Source organism: Pelodiscus sinensis, chromosome 26 (genome assembly GCF_052426305.1).
Source record: "Pelodiscus sinensis isolate ZL-2025 chromosome 26, ASM5242630v1, whole genome shotgun sequence".
Classification (NCBI taxonomy): domain Eukaryota; kingdom Metazoa; phylum Chordata; order Testudines; family Trionychidae; genus Pelodiscus; species Pelodiscus sinensis.
This window is the reverse complement of record NC_143077.1, coordinates 8,945,430-8,970,046: the sequence shown is the minus strand read 5'-3', so window position 1 is coordinate 8,970,046 and position 24,617 is coordinate 8,945,430. Positions and strand designations below refer to the sequence as shown.

At 49.1% G+C, this 24,617-nt stretch overlaps 1 protein-coding gene across 1 annotated transcript; it reads left to right on the top strand.

The window, feature by feature from the left end:
* Positions 1-1,319: 1,319 nt before the first annotated feature.
* On the top strand, positions 1,320-11,895 carry TRAPPC3 (trafficking protein particle complex subunit 3). The gene is made up of 5 exons (XM_075909186.2): positions 1,320-1,508; positions 6,723-6,820; positions 7,104-7,203; positions 8,118-8,300; positions 8,895-11,895. The coding sequence occupies exons 1-5, from the start codon at positions 1,467-1,469 to the stop codon at positions 9,012-9,014; spliced, it is 543 nt and encodes a 180-aa protein (XP_075765301.1). The 5' UTR covers positions 1,320-1,466; the 3' UTR covers positions 9,015-11,895.
* The last annotated feature ends 12,722 nt before the right edge of the window (positions 11,896-24,617 follow it).

Below are 24,617 nucleotides of genomic sequence, written 5' to 3'. Positions count from 1 at the left end.
GTCCTAGGATTGGTATTGTAGGGGGGATGCAGATGAGGAACGAAGCACATGGGAAAAGAGGCGCGGCGAGTCTGTATGTTTAGAAGCAGGTCTGGATTGAAGTGAATCTATGATGTCACTTTCACTTCTGTCCCCTGTAGCTTTTCTGAGCTGAATGTTATACCATACAAGGGCATATTCAGCAACAAAAAGGAAAGTTTATATTTCCTGTCAGTTTCCAAACCCATTTCCAGATGGGCCTCCTAGTCTTCAAAGCTCTCCTGGACTTGTTCCTTCACTTCTCCCAGTTCTCTGATCTTATGCTTTCCAGCTGTGCTTTTCCAGCTCATGCCCTGCTGTCTTCCAATTTCCATTCCCCTTCCATCCCCCCAACCTTGGACCCACTCAGTCCCTCTGCTTCCCCACTCTGTTCTCCCACGGGAACGCTTGCATTTAAGTTTGCTCTCTCATTTGGCTGGCCCTATGTATCAAGGCGACACTGACACGTTTTACATGTTGTTCTTTAAGTAACAGAAACCAGCCTTTGCACTTTGAGGACTCCAATCCATGTTTCAGATTCAACTGCAAACAAACCCCCACACTCTTTTTGTGAGTTGCCTCTAACCAGTTGCAAGAATGACATTGGCAGCAACAGGAATGTAAACACGCTGGCCAACGTCTGCTAGCATAGCTTGCATGAGAGGGCAAGTTACTGTGTGAGACTAGAGCATGGGAGAGGCTGCACAGCTGGTTTTCTCTGTGAGCATTTTGCATCTGTATGTTAAGTTAGCAGCAAATAGTTCAGGGTGGCAGGGTTTCCCATGGAAAAAAATGAGACACCCTCCCTCAGCAAGTCAGGAACCATCTGCACCCTCCTCGCTGAGGCTCACCCAGCTAGCCTGCCAGAGTGCAATCCCAGCCAGGAGCCAGATAACTCTGTGCCCTCACTCCATGGATGTTGCAGCCAGGAATGCCAGCAGGCCATGCCCCACTCCCATGCCAAGGAGATGGCTCTGCCTCAGTACCCAGGCCAGGCAATGTGCAGTCCCTGGGCGCCACCGCAGGTCAGGACGGCCACATGGGATGCAATTGCTCCTCCACTAGCCTGCACCTGGAGCGCCATCTAGAGGCCAGGAGCTCAGTCCCGGGGCATGCTGGGAGTTGTAGTTCTTCCACCCTGAGCCCTCTCAGGGCATGCTGGGAATTGTAGTCTGCGCCAGCCCTGATCTCGCAGGGCGTGCTGGGATTGGTACTTCTGTGTGTGTGCGTGCGTGTGTCTCTCCCTCACCTCTCGTTCCCAGCATGCCCCGGGGGTGCGCAGTGCATTGTGGAGGCGGTAGTTCTCCAGGCGGAGCGGCCTGGTTGGGCGGAGGCCGCGCGGCGCCGAGAGGACTCCAGCTCCCGTCACACCCCCCGCCAGGCCCAGCCCAGGCGCTGCGGGAGGCTGCTGGCAGGGCGGGCGGAGGCGCTGGGCCGCGCCGGGCAGGATGTCGCGCCAGGCCAGCCGGGGCACCGAGAGCAAGAAAATGGTACCGGGGGCGGGAGGAGCCGAGGGGGGAGGGGTGTCCCCGGCCGTGGGGGGGGATGTGTCGGGGGTGTGTGTCCCGGGCCGTGGGGGGAGGGGTGTGTCTGGGGGGGAGGGGTGTCCCCGGCCGTGGGGGGAGGGGTGTGTCTGGGGGGAGGGGTGTCCCGGGCCGTGGGGGGAGGGGTGTGTCTGGGGGGGAGGGGTGTCCCCGGTCGTGGGGGGAGGGGTGTGTCTGGAGGGGAGGGGTGTCCCGGGCCGTGGGGGGAGGGGTGTGTCTGGGGGGAGGGGTGTCCCGGGCCGTGGGGGGAGGGGTGTGTTTGGGCGCGGAGGGGTGTCCCCGGCCGTGGGGGGAGGGGTGTGTCTGGGGGGAGGGGTGTCCCGGGCCGTGGGGGGAGGGGTGTGTTTGGGCGCGGAGGGGTGTCCCGGGCCGTGGGGGGGAGGGGGTTGTCCCTTGCCTTTGGGGGTATATGGGTGGGTGGGGGTTGTCCCGAGCTGTGGGCGGGAGGGGGTGTTTTAGGCCATGGAGGGTGTGTGTGTGGGGGGGTGTCCCAGGCTGTTGGGGGGTATATGTGTGTGTGCATTTGTGTGTGTTGGAGGGTGTCCTGGGCTGTGGGGTATGTCTGTGTGCGTGTTTGGGGGAGGGGAGGGTGTCTCAGGCCGTTGGGTGCATGTTTGTGTGCGTGTGTGGGAGGGTGTCCTGGGCCGTTAGGTGGTGTGGGTGGGAGGGTGTCCTGGGCCGTTAGGTGGTGTGGGTGGGAGGGTGTCCTGGGCCGTTGGGTTTGCAGGGGTGAGCCCCTGTTGTTGTTTTTTCTGACTAGTGTCCAGATGCACTGGATGCCTGTGTGCCTATAGGAAAGAGCCTACGTCACAGAACAGTGACCCTGTAGCTCAGATAACATTGTCATGCCTTGAATATCTGCCTCCGATCCCTGCATTGTCTCCCCAGTGCATTAGGAATTTAGCATTGTCTCCCCAGTGCATTAGGAATTTAGCATTGTCTGACAATGGTGGCTGTTCTATCAGCCTAATATTAGGGTCTTGTGTTGGTGTTTAGGTGTGGAATTATCAGTCTGAAACCACAGCTAATTCACAGAGCAACACCCAGAGTAAAGGGAACTGAAGTAATGTGGAATGTAACAATGTTGCAAAACTCTGGCTTCCTTAGTCTTCCTGCTCTTCATCTATCTTTGTTTTATGTTTATAGATGTGTTTTTTAACTGCACAGTACATACCACACACTGCCTTTCAGGCATGCTCGTGCCACATCTGTGTCTTGTCTGTCTAATCTTATTCCATGTTGTCACTCTAGATGAACCTAGGCGTGTGGAAGATATGAGGAGCAAAGTTATAGAGCTTAAAGTTCAACACTAAGATGAATAGAGTCAAACGCATCCATCCTTGTTGTATTAACTCCATTAAATCATAAGTGACTGTGGCCTGTTGACTAAGAGAACTTCATTAATTAATTTTTTCTCTCTATTGGGTCTTTTCTACACTGGGATGAGTATCTGGTGCAGCTCAGCTTGAAGTGCTCAGCAGTGGGCACAGATGTGGAATTTACTTTGTCTGTACTCAGTAATTAAACTCCCTCCATTGCAGATCCTCATTGTCCGCCACAGACTCCATTTTCCTTGTTTGGACATGGCTTTTGTGTTTAAGGCATTGGATGTATTTAATGAGCATTCAGACACTCTTGTTACCACAATAATATTATGGTATTGAAGGTTGTACAAAAGGCCAAATAAACTTAGATTAATGATTAGTTTACTGTGCTTTCCTATATAAATGAGAATGAAATTAAAAAAAAAAGGTACCTGCTGTAAAGCTGCTAGACCAGGCCTGGGCAAAATATGGCCTGCTCACCAAACCACCAGATCCGGCCCGTGGATGCTATGGGGAGCCCCAGGCAGGCTCCCCTGCTTGTCCTGCAGCCCTGCACACTGCTCAGAAAAGTGCCTGTGTGGCTGTTTCTCTTTAATAACTGGGGGAGGAAGGCTTCAGGCGTTAACTCCTGCCCCCAGCCCAATCCCATTGGCCAGCTTCTGGCCAGAAACTGGCCAATGGGAGCTGCTTGTTTGAATAACAGGCAGCCACGAAACACTAGCTCTCTCCCTTCTGGGCCAGGCAGCCTGTGCAGGTATGGGGCAGGCAGGGTGACTGAGAAACTTCAAGCATTTAGCTCTGCAGGCAGGCAAGTAGGCTGGTTGGGCTGCTGGCTGGTAAGTCTCCTGGCCAGAGCCTGCCTCTGGCACTCCAGCCCCTCTCTTCCCCATCCCTCTGCCCCCTCTCCCTCACTCAACATACACAAACTCTCTTCCCCCCCCTCCTGCACCCATTACCCCCCCCCCCACCATCTGGCACCCAAATCCCATGCCCAGATCACAATCCCTTTTTACCCTAGATTACAAACCAAATTCCTGCACCCCAGTCCCCTTCCCTAGGGCACATTCAAAAACCCTGTACCCCAGTCTCTTTCCCTAGGTCACAAGTGCTTCCTTCACCCAAACTCCCTCCCAGACTCCATTCTTCCTCCTGCACTCCAATCCCTTACCTCAAGCCCCTTTCTGCACCCAGCCTCCATCCCACACACCGCACCTTCTCCATCAATATCATGGAAAAGTCCCACCCTTGACCACTTTCCAAAATCTTGGAGTGGCCCCCTGTCAAAGATTATTGCCCACCCCTGTTCTGGACAGAATCAAATTACTTAACCAAGAATTGATCTTACAAGTCAGAACTCTGTGACCATAGGTATTTTTAAATTGTATGTATTCATTGATTGTAACATTGGCACATTACTAAATGGCATCCTCTAGCCTCAGCCTCTTCCTTTCAGTTGTGGGCTCCTGTATGTATCTTTCAGATTGATCGCAGTAGATGAGAGCTTGATGACATTATGCAGTTAATTTAAACAGCTTGGAAACTGGTAACCACTGGATTTTCTCTTGTATTCACCCACTGTTCTGTGCAGCTGCCAGGCATGTGACTTCACTAAGTAAACTTGATTCCTTAATAATTTAACCTTTTTGCATGTTTGTTAAATTCTTTGCCAGGTTCCTGACTAGACAAGTTGAGTTAAAGGAAACTTCTTTCTTGTCTTAAAGTGCTACATTGTCCTGCATTTTGCTTCTTTCTTGTCATTTTTGAATAACATAAACTGAGAGCATCTTCATCTTTAACTTTCAAGGAAGAATTTAGCGTTGTGAATACTAAACAGAATCACAGCAAGCTGTCTGGAGCTGTAATTCTAGTGGCTTTCCTGCTGTTTTTTCTGATTCTCTTCTAACCACACAGGAGATCCTAAGTGTGTATTCTCTCCACTTGTTAACCTTCTTAATTAACACTAGATCTTAACGACAGGATAGAATACCCCTGAACTTCTAACAAATCCAAATTTTGCTCATTGATTGTTGCCGCATGGGAGTGATTCCTTCCTGTATTTCAGACTTGGCTGTGTGTGAACTTATTCAGAATGCAGTGTGATCAGTGTGTCTCACTTAACTCTGACGTTGTCTCTTTTCCCTTCTTTTCTGCCTGCCTGCTGCTTTCATTCTGTAGTATTGGTATTTGCCATTCATTTCACCTTCTGCATCTATGCATCTCATGGTAGGTGATAGGCTTCTTAATCTGAGACTAGAATTTCCATGATATTTCTAACAGCTGCAAAAATGAAAGTAAAAGTCTTAAAGTAATATGTCTCCTCGAGTAATGACTTTGATTTCAGATAATGTGAAAATTGAACTTTGTAGATTGTTTGCTTTTATTTTTCAGCATTTAGAAGAGGATTAATTTGTAATTGGTATTCTGTTTAATGGCTACTGAGAACACCAACCATGTCTTAATCACTTCAGATACAGGAAATATCATGGTAGCAACTATGAGAGATCATCTGTTCTTCTATTCATCTTTTGTATGATTCTGGCATTTATGAAAGAAAACAAAATCTTGATTAGTATTGGGCATAATGGGTGCAGAGGCATTGCATAGGTCTAACAATGTACTTCAGTCCTGACCTGCTGTTCCAGTCCTGGTCCTTGTGAGCAGATATGGTCTTTTGTGCTAAATTATGTGCTGTGGACAAATCACCTTTGGTGGCTGGGATGTAACCAGGATATTGGGGGGGGGGGGGACAGTTGATGTATGTGGGGTATTCTGTGCCCTAGTGAAGGGAACAGCATGTGGAATTTGAGAAATATAGTGGAAACATGACACGGGTTATATATGGATTGCAGAGATTGAGGGCTTTTAGGCCACCAGTCCAAATCTTGCTCAGATTGCTAGTAGTTGTAAATTATTGCAATTAGGGATATAAATACAGATCAAAATAGTTAACTGGTTAAACTATTAAAATTATATCCTTTAACAGGTTAACTGTTGGTATGCTGGTGCAGGGCAGCCAGGGTGGAGGGTCTACGCAGGGCTGCAGTCCTGTTGGGTCTTTGGGGCAGGCATGGTGGGTGCTGCACCAAGCCAACCTGCCCATGGCAAGAGTCCCACCCATCTGCCATGTAGCTCTGCCCATGTCAGGGTGGCAGATGGAGTCTGGCCAGCCGTCCCCACATAGCCGGGGCTGCTATGGCCTGGCATGGCTAGCAGTTTTGGTTAACCTGTTACCCAGTAAACATTCCAGTAAGCCTAATGTTTACCGGTTACCAACTAACCTTTTACTGCCCTAATTGCAATGTTAGGTGTTATTTGGTGACCTGTATGAAGAGATTTGGAAGCCTAATTCTAGTTCTTAATGGGATGTGCTGCTCATAATGTAGACACGCTAATTGGCAGTCCTCCAAAGAGGCTAAGGACAGGGGAGACTGAGCAGCCCTAAGTATGACTCCTTCAGGTCAGGACTGGGACACATTAGCGGGGAGTGCAGTGTGTACTGGGTTGAGGGTCCGGGAATGTACTTTGTCTCTCCCTGTGTTCTTCCTACGCTGGAGATGGAGGATTTTATCTTTGGGGCTGTCAACTTGTCACCTTTGAGCAGCATCTTAGACATTTTAAAATATACTGAAGTTTTCTGTGTTTCCAGTAAGATTAAAATGTCTTTAAAATATGGACTTTGGGACTTATGCAGAGTTGGCTCAGTAATTGATTCCTTTGAGACGGAAGCTTTCTGGCCCCCTCTCCAGGCCAACCCAAGTAATGGTGGGAACAAAATCCAAAAGTATGCAGGGATTTTCTGCCTAGCTCATGGTAAATTCCTTTTCAATCTGTTTAGAGCTCTGAGCTTTTCACTCTGACCTATGGAGCTTTGGTCACTCAGCTGTGTAAAGATTATGAGAATGATGAAGATGTCAACAAACAGCTTGACAAAATGTAAGTGAACATGTTGGGCTTTGACTCTCTTGGGAACTGAAGTTTGTAGTAAGACAGAACAGTGCAAATTTCTGATATGTTCTGCACCCAACCCAAATGGCAGACTAAATGCTGTCCATTGGTGGCTATTCGTAATTTAAAACAAAATATTTTCCCTTTTCTGGTATCTCCTGACATACCTAATTTCAGAGAACAGCTTTATTGCATGGATTTAGAACCTCTTTCTAAAGCTGAACTGTGCTGTTACGATTCTCTAGTTTGTTGCTGTTTGATGCATTGACAGGGGCTACAACATAGGAGTTCGGTTAATAGAAGATTTTCTGGCCCGGTCCAATGTAGGAAGATGCCATGACTTCCGGGAAACTGCAGATGTTATTGCGAAGGTAATTATCCACATACAGCCTTGCAAGCCTTTATTAATGCTGGTTGTGTTGCTGTGTCCCAGTACCATATCCAGGCTGTTCATGGATTGTTAAAATGACTCATGCAGAGTAGGGATGTAAGCGACTAGTCGACTATTCAGTAAGCATATGCTTGTTGGATAGTCGACTGGTGACTCTTCTAGTTGCTTCCCCCCCTGCTACCTCTATCAGAGAGAGACAGCAAGGGGGGGGGAGCAGGTTTAAAAGCTGGTTCGTCCCTAGCACCATCTCCATGGAGGGCAGGGGAGGCAGAGGCGTAGCAGGCTGTGCTTCAGCCTTTTAAATGTAAAAGGTGGTTCTTAATACATTTAAAAGGCAGAGCCACAGCGGGATTAGCTCCTGGGACCTAACCCTGCTGCAGCTCTGCAGTCATGTGTCCTGTCCCCCCCATCCCTTATCTATTAATTTACTAGTCAATGTTATTTCCATTGTCTTCTCAGTTAGCTGATTAAATGCGTGTATCTTGTGTCTCCTTGGTAGTTGAACTCAACTAGAGAGACTGAAATCGTTAGAGTTTCCTAAATACGGGGAGAACTAACCTAAAAAATTGAAACTTCTCTGAACCGACAAAATCTGATTCAGATAGTGTTCTTGGATTTCTCCCCTTAAGTGGGAATATTGCTTCCCCTAATTTCCCCACCCGTGAGGAGGGGATATAATTAACCTACTCACAAGGCTGGTGTGAGGCTTTGAATTAGATTTTCCAAAGCACCAACGTAAGTTAAGTGCCTGGCTCCTATTAACTTTCAGTGGGAGCAAGGACCAGATTTCCTCAGTAAATGTTTCCAAAGCTCTTTCAGATTCTTTGAACAAGTCCATGCGTAAATATTGCTATTTGGGTCACTTGCTCATCTCTGCTCCATGTAATTCAATAGGTAGCATTTAAAATGTACCTGGGCATCACCCCGAGCATCACCAACTGGAGCCCAGCAGGCGATGAGTTCTCCCTCATCTTGGAAAATAACCCCCTGGTGGACTTTGTGGAGCTGCCTGATAACCACTCATCTCTTATTTACTCCAACCTCTTGTGTGGGGTGCTGCGAGGAGCCCTGGAAATGGTGAGGCTTCACTTTTCTCATAGGATGGGTGGTGGAGCTGTGGAGGTCTTGGCTGGAAATGAAAACATGGAGCTTTCTGCAGACGTTTCAACCCCTTTGAAAAAGTCTTCATTTTCCTCTGGCTGTGAATCTATTTCAAAAGCGAAGTAGAGCTGGAGGAGACGGTTGGTATTGTCCAAAGGAAAGCCTCTGTGTTGAGTTCGTAACTCTGTCTCCACCTTGAAGTAGGGATGTAAGTAACCAGTAAATGGATAAAATTATACCAGCTGACTGTTTGCCCCACCCTCATGCGCCATGTTAGAATGGCCAGAGTCCTGCCTGATGACCTAGCATGGACAAGGTGGGGATCCCACTGAACCATCCCAGTATGGCTGGGGTTCTGCCTGGCTGCTTTGCTGAAGCTGGAGCCATGAGCCCACCTGCTACTCCAGAGCTCTCAAGGGAATCCCAGCCGTTGCTCTTGTTGAGAGGTTTGGGAATGATGTGGAATGCTATGACCTGTCTCATGTCCTGGGTGCACTATCTTAAGCTAACAGGGAAGCTCTTAGTCTAACTTCACAACTGGTTCCTCTTGATTTTCCTCTCCTCCTCTAGGTTCAGATGGCCGTGGATGTGAAATTTGTCCAGGATACATTGAAAGGAGATGGCGTCACAGAAATACGGATGAAATTTGTCAAGCGGATTGAAGACAATCTCCCGGCTGGAGAGGAGTGAGTCACAGTGCAATCTTCCCAAGGGACTGGAGGCACCAGCCCTTAGCTCTTATCATGGATTCATAGGGATTTAGTGCCCCCCTTTAAATTCCAACTCCTAGAGACTCACCGACTGTTTAAGTTGTGTTATTTCCATTTTCCATATCAGAAAACTGTGTTGTTCCACTGATCCCACAGGTTCATTCTAAAGATTTTCAGAGTGTGGATAACTTTTTCATACAACCCACGGAGACTCTTTCTACATTCAGTTTTTAGTTGGATACTGGGCTGTGTGCAAAGTTTGCTCCTTAAACGCTAAAAGATCTCCAGGAGGTTCAAATATGGGACTGAGTTTTATAATCAAAATTGGAGACCGAGCGCAAAGAGAACCCACCACAGGAGCTGTTTTCTTCTTGGGACCCATGCATTGTTCCCACTGATGCGTATGCGGGCTATGCTACTCTTGCAGGTAGAGGGGGTGAAGCATGTGTTTGACTGTCTCTAGCAGCAAAGGATGAAGCATATAAAGCAATAGGAATGGGAGTGTCCAATGGAGTATACAGTAGGTCTCATTTTTCAAGCTGGTCAGCACCTTACTGAAGACACCTGACTGTTGTTAAAACTCTGCAGTAGGTCCAGTGAGTGGAAAAAGTGAGGGCAGGCCACTTCAAACAAGTCCTTTTTGTCTAAAATAATGCTTGGGGGCTCTTCAGTGTAAATGACCTGCTTCCATTTGGGGTAATGGTGCCTTGGGTGAGGGGTTTGGTGGTAAAGCAGACTTCTAGTTTGTCAGAGACTATATTTAAGGGCCAGCAGCATCAGGCTCTTAGTTCATTTAGCAGAACAGAATTTCAGTTGCCATATTAGAACTCCGAGGCTTTGCCTTTTGCGTTAGTCCTAAGAGCATGTCCAGTTTTTGCTGAAAAAATAGCCCTGGTTAACTTGCTATAAATATTTGGCTCTGAAGCAGCAGGGTCAACATCCACTATGGGGCAAGGTGTGGGGGAACCCTGGCTCTGTGCCCCCGGAAGGGGCAGGCATTGGGTAGAAGGGGCGGGGCTGGGGGCATTCAGCCCTTGGTGCTGCCCGGACTGCAGCCCGACTGTCAGTGCCTAATGGGCCCAGTGCTTCGGCCACCGCTGTTGCAGCAGTAGCCGGGATCTCCAAGCTCCTTTGAATTGCTGGGTTCCGGGGTAACTGCCACCTTTGCCCCACCCTGTCAGCAGACCTGTTCTGAAGTGTCTGTTACTAAATACTGGTCTCCAAAATAGACACCGAAATACTGCACAGATCTCATCTTCTTACTCAAAAGCAAATGACTCGTAACTAATTCTTAGTTTAATAGTTCAATACACATAATTCAAACCTCATTGTCTTTAAGGGCTAGCCAGGGAAGACTGCTTTAGGGCGGTATCCTAAGAGGAGGGTAGGCACCTTCCTTCAGAGGAGAATGGCATAAAGATGAAGAGCATAGTCAGCATGTCAGGATCTTCAAATTACCTATATCCTTTTTGGAGGCAAAATTCAGGGTTATTTCCCCTACAACAGTGCTGCTAAGGGCAGATGCTATAGGACGCTGTGATCTGGGTATATTGTGTTACAGCTGTATTCTGACTGGTATGTGATAAAGTTCATAAGAGGTTCTGAAAAATTGTGTTGTAATGCCCTGAATATTTTTCTTGGGAAAAAAAATTACAGTGGTAGAAATGTATTCAGTATTTCATAGTGTGTACAGCCTGGGTTTTATTTCCATGGGTTGACAATATTTGGATAGATATCCAGATATTATATCTGAACATTACAAGTATTAAATGCATTTCAGCTAATGTAATTCCATTTTCCCCACTACGATGTATAAATACTGCACAAGTGTGAAGCTTTGGTATTTTCTGGTAGATAAATCCAAGAGGCTGGAAAATTCACCTCTTGTTTTGTCACTGTTCAATTAAAAAATTCAGTTGGACATTACAAAGTGTTTGGAGGATGAAAAGCAATTCAGTGCAAAGTTGTAAGAGTAATTGTAGCAGGTATTTTCAAAATTAATCCCTCTGGGACATGAGTTGTGACGACCTGAATGCCAGCATTAGGAAGAAGTCATGGACTTGGCTGTGCAGACCGAAATCTCTTTTTATCTGTAGTTAGGGGTTGTCTCCAAGTGGAAGATGATGCGCGCATGCTGAAAGATGTGTGTGAAGTTTAAGCTTCTGTCTCCTCTGCTTTATCTGGTCTGGGAATAGATGCTGCAGTCTGTCACCCTTCACTAATCTGAAATGCCCTTTAGTGCACTTCTGCAAAATCCTCTGCTGGGTACCTCTCTGACCCTGAACAGCTTCCCTATCTGAGTCACAATTTACCTTGGAGTTGGTGCAATTCCAGTTCTGGGACAGTCCTGTCTCTTTCACTTTCTGGAGGGGGATGGTGGGTAGGTTGTCAACAGAACTACAGTCATCAAGTTCATTTCACCCAGTCAGTGGGTTGCCGAAGATTTTGAAACAGAACTGTCTAAATTGTAAATACTCTTGTTATGTATTGGCCCATCTGCTATCTTATTTATATCCCTCTATGGGACGCCAGTTGCTGTTTTGAACATCGATCTGTCTGGAATGTCATCTGTTCTGGAATTCCTGCCTTACCCAAATGAATTCTGGCAGCTACACAAGTTGAATGCATAAAACAGTGGCTTGCAATTCTCCCTTAAGGAGGCAGTAAAAGACTATATTTAGAAATTTGTATTGACAGACCTGATGGCTGATGTGTGTTGGGTGTACAATTACAATGTGGTGGTGTTTCAAGGATGTGTAAGGATCATTCTTTTTTTTTCTTCTTCTTCTTTATTGGTCCTTGTAAACCATTTTAAAGGCTGCATTTTAAAAGCCATTACATTAAAAAAATCCCAATGATGATTTTTCAGTGGTCGCCTGGTCCTTTCAGTAAAGTTTGGGCAGGGGCTGAGATGGCCATGGATGTGACATGCTTTCTTGGGATGACTAGGCGATAGATGTGCCGTAGGAAGCATGTGTTTGGCCGTAGTGGGGAGGGGGGAAGAGGAATTTCGACAGTGGCAACTGAGAAACAGTAATGAATGGGTATTTTAAAGGAAGGCTGCATAATTTTTGCCCAGTAGGATGGTAGCCTGGAGATCCCAGACTCTTGTTGGATCGTATTTGGAGAATGGCACAACCTCTGTTTTTGCTCATTCAAGACCTGGCATTCTGTCAGTGTCATTCTCTTCCATATGCATTCTGTGGGTCGGTGCCAGCTGAAGACTTGGCCACCCTGCAAGGAAAGAATCGAGCCCTCAGCTTCCCCTCCCCCTCGCCACTACTTTCTGTTCACTCTCTTCAAAGTGACAGGCTCTCTACCTACAGGTGCGCTGTGATTATTGGCTGTATTAAACAGCTTAATCTCAGTCCCTGGTGCAGCCTTTTTTGATGCTTATCTAAGCACAGTGCTTTGCTCTGTCTGTTGTCTTCAACTTGCTCCTACACACATGGCCAATATAGAATTTTCTGAGCTATAAACGAAGGTGATTTTACCTGGAAATGATGCAGAAAACTTTTTCCCAAGCTAAATAACGCAATGGGATACTAAAGCTGAGGTGGGTGAATGGGTATGTGTAGCCACAGGTCCTGAAAGGCAGAAGGCAGGTTGTAATGAACTTTCTCATTCTAAAGCTACAGGAATGATGGCGTATCTGGCTGAATAATTTATAATGCACAATGTTACTGATAGAGGAACTAGACTTAAAATTCTTAAGACACTTCCATTTTTGAAGGAGTGGCCTATATTTATTCCCCAATGAGGTCCTATAAATGTGTGACATTTGAAAGGGATTGCAGAATTTCTGGCTGGAAGGAGAGAGATGCTATCCGTTTAATCAGGAGTAGATACCCAATGACTGAAAGATGCAAATTCTGCTTGTCAAATTCACTAAGCATATAGTCCGTTTAAAACAACCTCAAACTTGTCTCAGTTGAGACACCTTTTACTCTCAGCTGAGTAGGACATTTTGTCTGCAATACTTTAGTGGGTAGGATTTGCGCAAAGGGTTTATTGCTGGAAAAATTTAGTGCCAAAAGTGGTCCTAGACATACTTGCCAGTAGGTGTGTCCAACCATCAAATGTAACAATACAGACTCTTGTTGGGTTGCATTTGGTACAGAGTAGGGATGTGAAAGGTTAATCAGTAAGCATCATCCTTAATGGATGATACTACCAGTTCTGGTTAATCAGTGGACCTTGGAACAGCTCCCCACCTGCCACGGGCAGAGCGTGCTCCAGCCCTGCACGGCCTGACGTGGACGGGGCTACTCCAGGCGTCCGGAGCTGCCCCTGTCCATAGTGGGCCCAGGGGGCCACAGGCAGAGTCTATTTCAGCTGGGCTGGAGCAGCCCATGCCTGCAGTTGTGAGCCACTCCAGCCAGGCCTGGGGGGAAAGGGCTCAGGCTCTAGCCCAGCTGAGCTGGTGCAGCCCTTCCTTAATTAGTTGATCGGTTAAATCTGAAATAACGGTTAACCAATTACACAGGATTTTACATCCCTAGTACAGAGACAGTCTCAGTGCGTTCTATTGACTGTGTCCAAAAAGGTGCTGCATTAGTGCTACACTAGTGCTGCAAGCTGTTCAGTGGCATGAACCATTTGGGGGAAGAATGGACTCCGGCAATGCTATTAGGGAGAGATGGTGCAGAAACCCTTAATTCAGTGCAGCAGCTGCAAAGAAAAGAGCTTGAGACTAAAATCTCAGTGTAAACTTCCCTTGTATTTTTCTGTCATAGCCACCTGTGAACTTGTGTGTCACAAGGGACACTGTGCACTGCAGACCCGAGTGAGGTACAGGCTTTCTGCATACTGCTCTGCCAACAGAACCTCAGTCCTCCTCTTTCCTAATATGCTGTTAGTCCTGACCTAAGCTCCTGTACAGCTCTGCCTGTGCACTTCAGTCCTGCCTTGCACCAATGCAAGGCAGGAGAGATTTTTTAATGCAATTTGTGCTTTGCAGAAGGTAGCAGTTGGATGCAGTATCACTGTCCATGCAGTGACTGTACTGAGGAGCTAATGGGAAGTATATCGCTAACCTTAAAACCTCTCTGAAATCATTAAGATTGTATTTCACTGAATGTGATTATAAAAGTCTGAATGCTAGTTCTTCAGTGTAGCTGGCATAATTTAAATAGTCTAACACTTGCTAATTTCATAATACAAATAATTAAAATGTGAATAGATTTGTAAAATATTTTAGAATAGCATCTTGTGTCCCACCCAGTTCAATATGGATGCCACTCCAGTACAGCACTGCAGCTGTTAAGCACTTCTGCCTTTGCTTTTTTGCTCCCCAGCTATTTCGCTTCTGAGTCAAATTTTGACTCCCGTGATGGAATTTGGGATTATATAAAATCTCCAAACTTATTCCCCCGCTTCCAAACTGGGACGCAAACTTGCCCCTCTCGAGGCAAAGAGTTGGACTTCTGTTGCCAGCTCCCCCCCTTGCAAAAAAACAACCAACCCACCCTCTTGTTTTAGAAGAATGGTATCCAGATACGATCTCCATTGCAGCACATTGTTTTAAGATTACAAAGCTCTGGGTGCAAGCTTGGATGGCCAGCTTGTGTTATAGTCCTAACACTTGTTACAACACTGGTGCTCTTCTTTGCTTTTACAAGTTGATGGGATCAAGTCCAAGTCAAACATGACCAAATGCCAGTTTTCAAGTATGTTTCCCCTGTAGATTAGAAACACGGAGAGTGAGCCCCTTTAGCCTTTCAAAGGGTGGCTGTGTCAGACTCCTGCTGAATGCACTTGGGAGGCAGGGAAGTAGCAGAAAGCTGCTAGAACCGGGAAAAGGAAAATGCGCCCCTGGTTAGTTTGCTGAGGTGCTGAAAGGGGAACAAAGCAATTTCTCACCTCCTGCCAGAGCTGGGCACAAGGAAGCGTTTTCAGAGCTGGATCCTGTTTTATCCAGACCCTTCTGGGGGGAAGTGGCGAAGGTGTTGGATAAATGTCCTCAGCTTTGCTTATTTTGCCACGAAGCTCCCACAGCGAGACAAATTGGATACAGGAAAAAAACGTGCCTGGGCCCCAGTTTTGAAGTGTATGTGACCTGTTTTCTAGAGCGGATTTTGCAGCAGGCTCAAACTCGCCCTTTACCATGGGAGCTCAGCTGTGGCCCAATCGGACATGGATGTTGAGAGCTCTGATGAGCTGAATGGGGGGGAAGTGTGAGGTTAAACTGACCCTTGTGAGAAGATTTATGGGTGTTAAGCTTGGGTTTCCTTATACAGTTTGAGAGAGCAGAAATTGCCAGTGATTTATCCTCGAGGGCTAAAGCTTGAACTACTGGGGCTTGTGTACACGGGGAGAGGGGATCAGATGAGCTCTGTAGGTGCTCTCTTCTGGAATAAAACTCACTGTCTTCTGGAATAATTAGTGTTCTCACAAAGGCCACTAATTATTTTGGAAGAGTGTGTGCACGTGGGCAGCTATTCTGGTTTAGCAGTTGTGGTGTATTTCCCCAAGTAGCTAGGCCTTGACACTCCTTGCATAGCTTAGTACAGGGGAGTCCAAACTTTTTTCAAAGAGGGCCAGATTTGATGAAGTGAACATGCGTGAGGGCCGACCATTTTGCCTGACATTCTTTGAACCATTAAAATTAAATGCAAATTAACTATTTTATGCAAAGTTTATTGCAAACGGCATACTTTTCATTTCGTCACATGGATGACAAATCTAAACAGGTGTTAAATCACTCTGCCTTTCATATCTGAAGGCCAGATGAAAAAAAATCCAGGAAGCTGAAATATATGTCAGGAACATTGTAAAGTACATAACATATTATTGGTAATAAAGGTTGTCTGTCAACTTTTAAGTTAAAAAAATATGAACAGGAACATAACACCAAGTATACATGTTGTGTCCAAATATATTTATAACTGATTTAGACCAACTGACATTAACTGAGATTTTACAATGTATTCATCTCAATACATATGGATTTGTTGGGGGCCTTAAAAGATAGATATTGCCAAATTACCTGTGGGGCCGTATTAAACCGGAACACGGGCCGCAATTGGCCCGCGGGCCGGACTTTGGACATGCCTGGCTTAGTAGAACACCAGTGCTGAATTGTTCCTGTTCCTAGGAATAAGCAAACTGCATTCCCTGAGGCCACCGCTTGCTTTTTTCTGGCGAAAAATTTCTTCCCTTGGTGTGAATTCCACTGTCTTGTCATCTTCCTGGTGGTTATTGTTTATATTTAAGTATGAAACTCAGTGTGTCCCTAACCATGAAGCTGGACCCAGTGCCTCCATACTGACAGTATTGCCTAGGAGCCGAGCCAGGCACTGTTCAGACAAGTGCCAAACAGTCCATGTTCCAAAGAGTTCACGTAGGGCAGAACTGATCCATGTGAGGGTGCGTTGGGAGAATGAGCGAGCAAAGTGGATAAAGTTGTGTAAGAATCGCTTCTCTGAGCAAATCCAACAGGAAGCAGTAGGTATGCATTACAGCAGAGGTGGGATGTGGTATTGAAGCTGTGCGTTCCTTGGCTATTTCACCCAATCCGGGTGACATGCACCTGCCGAGAGCTCTCTCCGCAATACCCATTTGTAGATGTGTGCTTTTGCAGCTCAGAGCTCCTGTTGACTCTCTGGACCAGCAGAGGGCATTGGCAGCACGTCTATGCTCCAGCATCTCTTGCATGGTTGCAGTTTTTGGTAGTTATGTCGTTTGTTTAAAACGGGCTCTGCACTTGGCTCTTTAAAAGAGACCCTCTGGGGCTGTAACACCAGGCAAATCTGCAATCCCAACGGATCAAAATCTGCTTGCTCACAGCTATGTCCTGGGCTGCTCAGCTGAGTGTGAGGTTGTAATGGGATGGAGGTGGGCAGATAGTAAACGGGGCCTAGGTCACATGGGGTATTTTATACTGAACATAAAATCCTGACGGGTGCACTAGCAGGCGTGTTGGTAGCTGCTGCACTTCTTGAACTGTGGGGTCTGACTTTCTAACGGAATGCTAATGGCTTTCTAGGGCGCTTGGAGTGAGAGTAGAGGTTGAAGAGTGTTACTAATAGCCCAGGCCCAGTGCAAGGAATGGAGATCAGACCCCTCCCTCTGGCGAGCTAAACTGCAAAGGCTGTCAGTCAAACCTGGCCGGGGAGTAGGGTCAATGTTAGAGCAGCCGACAAAGATACAGACCCGCGGTAAGAGGCAATCTCTGCCCTCATGAGCTTAGTCTAATTACGCAAGACAGAGTGCAGAGGGATAATCCCAGAGACTTGCCGACTGTCACGCGGCAGAACTGGTACCAACATCTCCCAGCCCAGGGCCCTGCTCTCTGGGCCATACTGCTTGTCAGTGCTTGGAGTAATGGTAATTGATTTGTTACCTCACAGCTGCAGGGCACTGAATAAAACCCCATTGATGCATGCAGACACTAGGCCCTCTTGGAGTCTGTTATTAAAGACAAGCCCAAACTCTTGCTGTTTCATCTGCCTGCTGAGGTGGCTGGGTGTGATGCCCAGGATATGCCTCAGAGCTCTAACCTACAAAAAAGGAGACGTCTGAGTGTTAGTTGATATTTAACATCCTTACCCAAAACACCAGCACTTTTCATACTATCTGACTAATCGAATAGTCCATACATTGTGCATCGACTATTCAATTAGCCAATAGGGCGCCTCTGCCTTTGAAGTGTAGCAACAGCCTCTAGGGCTGTTGCTACGCTTCATAGGAAAAAGCGCCGTGTGGAGCCCTGGGTCAGCTGGGAACTCCCCCGCCGACTCGGGGCTCTCTGCAGCCAGGGCTGGCCTTACCATGAGGCGAACTGAGGCGGCTGCCTCAGGTGCCAGATTGTGGGGGGCATCGCTAGGACCCAGAGAATTGAGACCTTTCAAAGTTTTGGCCCAAACGAGGGGGCATGGGGGCGTCATTTGAGCTCCCCGCCTCAGGTGCCAATCTGGGGTCAGATTCCTCATGGCATTTCAAAGCTGCAGTGCCCCATGGATCCCAGGGTCAGTGGAGGAATCCCCAGCTGATCCCGAGCTCCACATGGCACTGCCGCTTTGAAACGCCGCATGCAGCCGGGGGACACCCCAGCTGGCTCCGGGCTGCACATGGCGTTTCAAAGTGGAATTGCTGAGTGGAGCCCGGGTTCTGGCCCGAGGAGTCCAGCGGCGCTGCCGCTTTGAAGTACCCCCTCCTCTCCCCCCCCACCCCTGCTGCGTCTCTCTGAGGCGGGGGGAGAGCGACTAGTCGACTATCCGATAAACATTTGCTTACTGGCTAGTCGACTAGTCCTTCACATCCCTAGTTTTAGGCTCTGGTAATAACTGTATGTGTGGTGCCACGGCCAAAGGGACTCTGCACATATGCAGTAGAGGGGCGGGTGCCATGCCAATCCTGGGAGCAGGTGAGCCACCCGTTCTTAATGGCTGTTCCCCCAGGAATTCCCAGCAGCACTTGGCCTTTTCCAACCAGACCGCCCCTTGTCTGGCAGAGAGGAAGAGATGCCAACGACAGGGAGGGGAAGATGGACTTGTTTCCCCTGTTTAGGGCAAACGAACATCCCACTCACGTACTCCCAGCTCCTCACGTTGGGCCTACAGCTGTGTGTTTGCAGCTTTCTCTGAAAGAGGAATAACAGCAGCTGTGGGTCTCTGGGGCATCATCAAGAGACAGCTGTGTGCCTGGTTAGTTCATAGCATGGGGCTTCTGCAGTTATCAGAGGTGTGGCACCTGCTCTTCAGGGCTGCCTGGCTGCTCTAGGTGAGCAGGAGAAAAGCTGGACGGAGGGTACCCTCTTCTGCATTTCCAAGGTGGCGGTGGGGGGGATTCAAAACTCTACCCGGTTAGCTCCTGAGCTGCTAGAATTGTTACCCTAGTGAGAATGAATGGAAAGGAAGAGAGCCCCCCAGCACCCAAGGGATCTGCTTCTGATCTCATTTACACCACTCTAATCCCCCTGGCTTCAGATCAGTCTTGGTTGACACCCGTCGCAGTGAGGTCGGATTCTGGCCACAACACTGTGCACTTAGCATTCAAACTTTGCTGTTGAGCATTGAGCTTGGCAACTCTGCCTGCCCATCCTTTCCATGGCTTGATTTCCAGCATTGTGGCTTGGCACCTACCACTCTTGCTGCCTTCTCAGGGGTGAGCTGAGAACACTTCCAATGTTGCCATGTCCCTGGGGGCCCCGCATGTCCCTGGGGGCTCAGCATCACCCTGTGTCTCCGATCTGTTGCGCGCAGTGATAGTCAGGGCTCTGCTGGAGCAGCATGCAAATTCCCAGGGCATCAAGCCTAGCGGTGGGAGCCAATCAGTCCCCCCCAAGTGGAATTCACAGCTGTGGGATTGAGTTGTAAACTGTATTGAATGCTTGGCTCCGGGAAAAGCACCACCTACATCACCAACACCGCCTCCTGGGTTTGCCGGGAAGTCTTCCATGGCATTTCGCTTTGCCTGCTGGATCTGATCGAGGCAGCTGGTGGTGGGAGGGCTTCTGGTCTTAACTGGTGAGGGTAGGTTTTAATGTGGGAAGAGCAGACGCCCAAATCTGTCTGGCCACCTGCATGTCCCATCCAAACCCGTGACAGCAGCCCTAGAACACATTGGGATTTAGAGCCACGGTGCTTGATCTTCTGAACCTTCGAGTGTTAGCTGCTCCTGGTTGTCCCTGCTATGAACACGTTCTTAGAGCCTGAGCTGGGGTTGGGAATCAGGAGTCCGGGGTCCAGCTCTGGGAGAAGAATGGGCTCTAAAGGCCGAGTGTCAGGATTCCTGAGTTTTATTTCCAGATCCGCTATGCATGTGTGGTGCTGAACTAGTTATGACCCTGGTCAGTGGGCTCAGGCAGCCGGTGGGGTGCAGGGGCTGGCAGAGGGCGGCCACTGGGGCCTGGGGGAGGCGGGATCGAGCTCGGGCAGGCTGCAGGCGGCCGTTGGGGCCCGGTAGGGAAGGTGGATTGGGGTTTGGGCGGCCAAGAGTGGCTGCTGAGGTCTGGGGGGGCGTGTTGGGGCTAGGGCAGCCACGAGGGCCCGGGGGTGGGGGGAGAAGCGAGATAGGGCTTGGGCAGCCAAGCACAGCTGCTGAGGGTGAGGCAGGAGCAGGCTCGGGCAGCCGCCGGGGTCCCGGGAAGTTGGATCCTCTTCTGGCAGGATTGTCACATTTTCCCTGCAGCCAGTACAGTGTGTCACAGCCAGCCCAGTTCCTGTCCCACCAGCTCCAGAGAGAGAACAGACTTTTGCAATAGTGACTTTTTTTTTTAAACTGGAGCAGCTGGGAGTCACGTGATCTCCTACCCAGCCGGTAGCAATAGAACCAGGGCCTGCCAGCCAGAACCTTCAACAGCCACAGTGTTGAAAGCAGCCCAGCGTCTCCTAAGATAACCTCTTGTGTTGTCAAGGAATCTGTGATGAAGTGGGGAGGGTGTTCGCTCTGTTTGCTTTGCTATGTTGCATGTGATTTGTACTGTCCTGTGGCAACCCTGCGTGTGTGCCTCAGTTTCCCTGGGTCCTGCTCGGCTATCTAGATGGGGATTGCTCCTGGCTCCTAACAAGAAGTCTGCTCTGCGCTGTATCCCTGTGAACCGATAAACCTTCTGTTCTACCTGCCGGCTGAGTATCACTTCCGACTCAGGATGGGGTGCAGGGCCCAGTAGCTCCCCACCCTTCGGTGACCGAATCCAACCACCCTGAGCTACGCTGGGGGCTCAGAGGAAGCAGGTCTGTACTCACCTTCCCTATAACTGCAGGCCTGGCTGGAGTGCTGAGCTTCCCGGTGCCAGTGACACTTGGCACAAGCTGCCTCCCCAAGGCTGTGGCAGAGCAGAGCCTGAATTTGCGCTTGCAGGCCCCACAGGCATTACAAAGCAGTGGAGTAATGTGCTGGGGCAACTGGGTCAAAAGCAGCCCGGCCCTACTGGGAGAACAAAAAGCCAAAATTGCATTTCAGTAAATGAAAAGTGTCTACTAACAAGTAGCTGATTGTGGACAAGGGAGAATATGCAAAAAGCTCTGTTTGAAACCGACTAAATATTACCATGTGCTGTTTATAGGAAACAAATGGGGAATGGCATGCTGCATCCATAAAACCCTAGCCATGGTTGGAGTTTGGACAAAAGTTTTTCCACGGCTTTAGGTTATTGAATACCCTTCCCTTTCATGCCGTGCCAGGCCTGACCCCTGGACACATACCATGCAGGAGGAAGTTGACTTGTGGGAATAATAAACATTCCTGGTGAACAATTTAACCTGGCAGGAAAAGAGGCAACTTGCAGCTTTTCATATCTCAGCCTGATATTAAAGATGACAGTAACAATATGTAGACAAGAGAAGGGGAGAAGGGGGAGGGGGGCAGGAGGGAGGGACTGAGGTTGGGTGTAATGTAAAGCCGTGTCATGCATGGAAATCTGCCTGTGTCCCCTCCTTCCCTGGAGTTACGGTGCACACAGACAACCACACGCATCCTCCAGATCAGGGGTGGGCAATAATTTTTGATGGGGGGGTACTCCAAGATTTTGGTATGGAAGCAGGACAGAATTCTGGCCTGGGGGAGGGTTGTAGGATGGGAGGGAGTTGTGACCTGGGGTAAGGGAGTGGAGAGGGTTTGGGTGGTGACCTGGGGCAGGAAGTTGGAGTGAGGGGTGCCAGAGACAGGCTGTGTCCTAGAGGCACTTACTTCAGTGGCTTCCGGTCAGCAGTCCACAGGCCTCTCTGCACGGCATGGATCAGGAGGAATCTTCGCAGGCTGCCTCTGCCCCCAGCACAATCTCTTAGCTCCCAGTGGCTGGTTCCGGCCAATGGGAGCTGAGAGATTGTGCTGGGGCAGGGACAGCCAATGGGAACCAGCCAACGGGAGCTGAACGATTGTGCCAGGGGCAGGGCAATGCACAAAGCTTCCCTCTCCCCCCCGGCACTGGAAGGCAGATGGAGCAGCTGCTCTGAGCCCTGCTGGTGGTCGCAGGCCGTGTTCCCTCTAAGCTGCGTGGCAGCACGGCCCTGCAGCTGCTTAATGACCCTTGCCCAGCCAGGGGTTCAGGACTTGCGCATGGAACTGCCTGGCTGGGGGAAGGGCACTTCTCCCTCTGCAGCAGCTCCTGCTGAGCACAGAGCAGCAAAGTCTCTCCCAGCCGGTAAGGAGGGGACGTGTCCCTACTTGCTGGGAGAGACTCACTGCTCTGTTGCATGATTTTTCAGGGGCTTTATTCCTGTTTTCTGAACAACTGAGATTGGTGAACGTGCAATATGTATATAGCTCATATGGGACTGGTCTATAAAGGCTCCTATGGCTTGGTACAATGGACTGTCTCCCACGTATCATAATGAGGACACTTAGGGTACGGCTACACAGCAGCATTATTTCGGAGTAACATCCGTTATTCTGAATAACTGCGAGCGTCTACACAGCTAGCCCGATATTTTGAAATAATTTTGAAATAACGGGCGGCTTATTTCAGCGTTTGTAAACCTCATTCCACGAGGAATAACGCCTCTTTCGAAATAGCTATTTTGGAATGGCAGTAGGGTGGACGCTTCACTGCTGCTATTTCGAAATAGCTCCTCCTCCAGGGCCATTCAAAGTAATTACTCCCCAGTGCTTCCTGGGGCTGTAAATTGAGGTAGAGCATCCACATTAGGGAAGCCTGCCTCGGACTAATTTCCAGGCTTCCCTGTAGTGCAGACACGGTATTTCGAAATAAGCTATTTTGGAGTATTTCTTCCGGAATAACTTATTCCGAAATAATTGTGCAGTGCAGACACGACTAGTGTTTTTCTACCCTTATTCTCAAAATATTTTATGCAGGTGAGTCAGTAACACTGTCTCCATTTTACAAGTAGGGAAACTGAGTCACGGACATTCCTAAGGCCATAGGGAAACTCAGAGTTTTCTGGCTTTGCCCCTATCTTGCAGTCCCTTCACGTCTCTGTGCCTCAGTTTCTCCACCTACGAGGCTGAATGATCCAGATCCTCCTGTTTAATGAGCTTTGAGATCAGTGGCTGATGGGTGCGATCCGAGAGCCGATGGTGATCACTGTTCGGGTACAGGAGTTCCTGGCTCCCAGGCCAGTGCTCAGCCCATCAGGCCTCACTTCTGCATATGGGCCCTGTTCCCTCTGACAGCTGGAAGGTTTCCTCCCCACAGAGTCTGGGCGAGGGATCATTTTGTGCATATGTGGGGATGTGACCCATTCTGAGCCCCTCCTTGTTTATGGGTTTGCTTAGAAGAACCTCAGACTGTTGCAGGACTTGTGACTTCATGGTTACAGCAGGAGGCCCCTGGAGTCAGGCCGATCCTAGGTTCTTCTGTTCCTGGTTTCAGGATGGGAGTGGGGTCTCGTAGCTAGAGAAGGAGGAACGAATGCTGGACTCTTCCTATCTGAGGGCGAAAATGGGCCACCAGTATTTCTGCCCTTGGTTTCTCTGCCTTTCTCTCTCTCCGCCTCCCTTCCCCGTAGCAATTCCCATCCCCTGGGTTTCTCTCCCATGTCTCTTCTGATCCAGCCACTAACGCAATCAGCTCAGGACCCAAGAAGGCCTTCGCATCATAATCAGTTCTCTCCTATAGTTCAGTCACTAGTTACTGGGTTCGATGCCAAAATGCTCAAGCTGACGATGGGCTAGATCAGGGGTGGCCAGGCCATTTAAGAGAGAGCCAAAGAGTGGTGGAAAAAATGCGAAGAGCTTCATCAGAATTGTCAAGGAAAAAAAAAAAAAAAAAAGGGAGGCTGCCCCTTTAAGAAACAAGCTTAGACTTTTTGGCCATATCAGGCTGCCATCTTAGATCGCTGCCCCAGTGAGCACACGGGAGCCGGGGTGGGGGGCACAGGAGCGGCTTTGTAAGCTGCACTTTTGGGGGAGAAGAGCTGTATGCGGCTCACTAGCCACGGATTGGTCACCCCTGGGCTAGATGGTTGGAATTGTCCTTTTGGGCCTCAAATGCTGTGGCTCTCTGGATGGCCCAGCCTGGCGTTTCTGGGGCTGCTGCAGCGTTGACAGGCCTTCCATTGACTTTGCTGGGCTTTGGACCAGGCTCTGGGAGAGGCCTGGAGAACAGAGGCCTCAAACCTGGGGCTGGATATTCTGTGCCCCTGCAGCTCCCCATGGCTCAGAGCAGTGTGTTCCTGGCTGATTCGGCCGGGATGGGAGGGGAGCCAGGGGCTGCTCTTCACACATGGGCCAGGAGAGTCATTCCAATCCGCTGGAAATGTTTTGGAAGGGGCTTTGCAATAGCACACAGGGCTGCACATCCCAGGACCGCGAAGCGGCTGCAGCCCCAGCAGATGCGGCTGGTGCTGTCCCTCAACGCCTGACGGGCAGGAAGCCTCCACGTCTGCTGCCCAGACCTGGTGAAGGCAGCGGGCGTGGAAACGCTCCCCCGCCCTGAAACATCCGGCAGGTCCTGGCCTATGGAGAAATGTGCTTTTCCTGCAGTCGCTGCTGCTCTGCTCCGCCTCCTCCTCTCCCGGGCTCCTGCACCCAGGGAAGGAGCACGATGTGACGTGGCAATTGCTTTCCCAGCGGGCAACTGGGCTACTTCAGCCCTTCCGGGTCAAAGTCTCCTCTCCTCTTACACTTAGCCAGGCAGCCCTGATGACATCCAGGAGCTCCAGGGGAAAACGGGGAGCAC

Excerpts from the sequence above, each read along its gene's own strand:
- TRAPPC3 (XM_075909186.2), top strand. The coding sequence starts at position 1,467 with ATGTCGCGCCAGGCCAGCCGGGGCACCGAGAGCAAGAAAATG. Across the intron at positions 6,821-7,103 it reads AACAAACAGCTTGACAAAAT|GGGCTACAACATAGGAGTTC; the intron begins GTAAGTGAACAT and ends ATGCATTGACAG. Across the intron at positions 7,204-8,117 it reads CTGCAGATGTTATTGCGAAG|GTAGCATTTAAAATGTACCT; the intron begins GTAATTATCCAC and ends GTAATTCAATAG.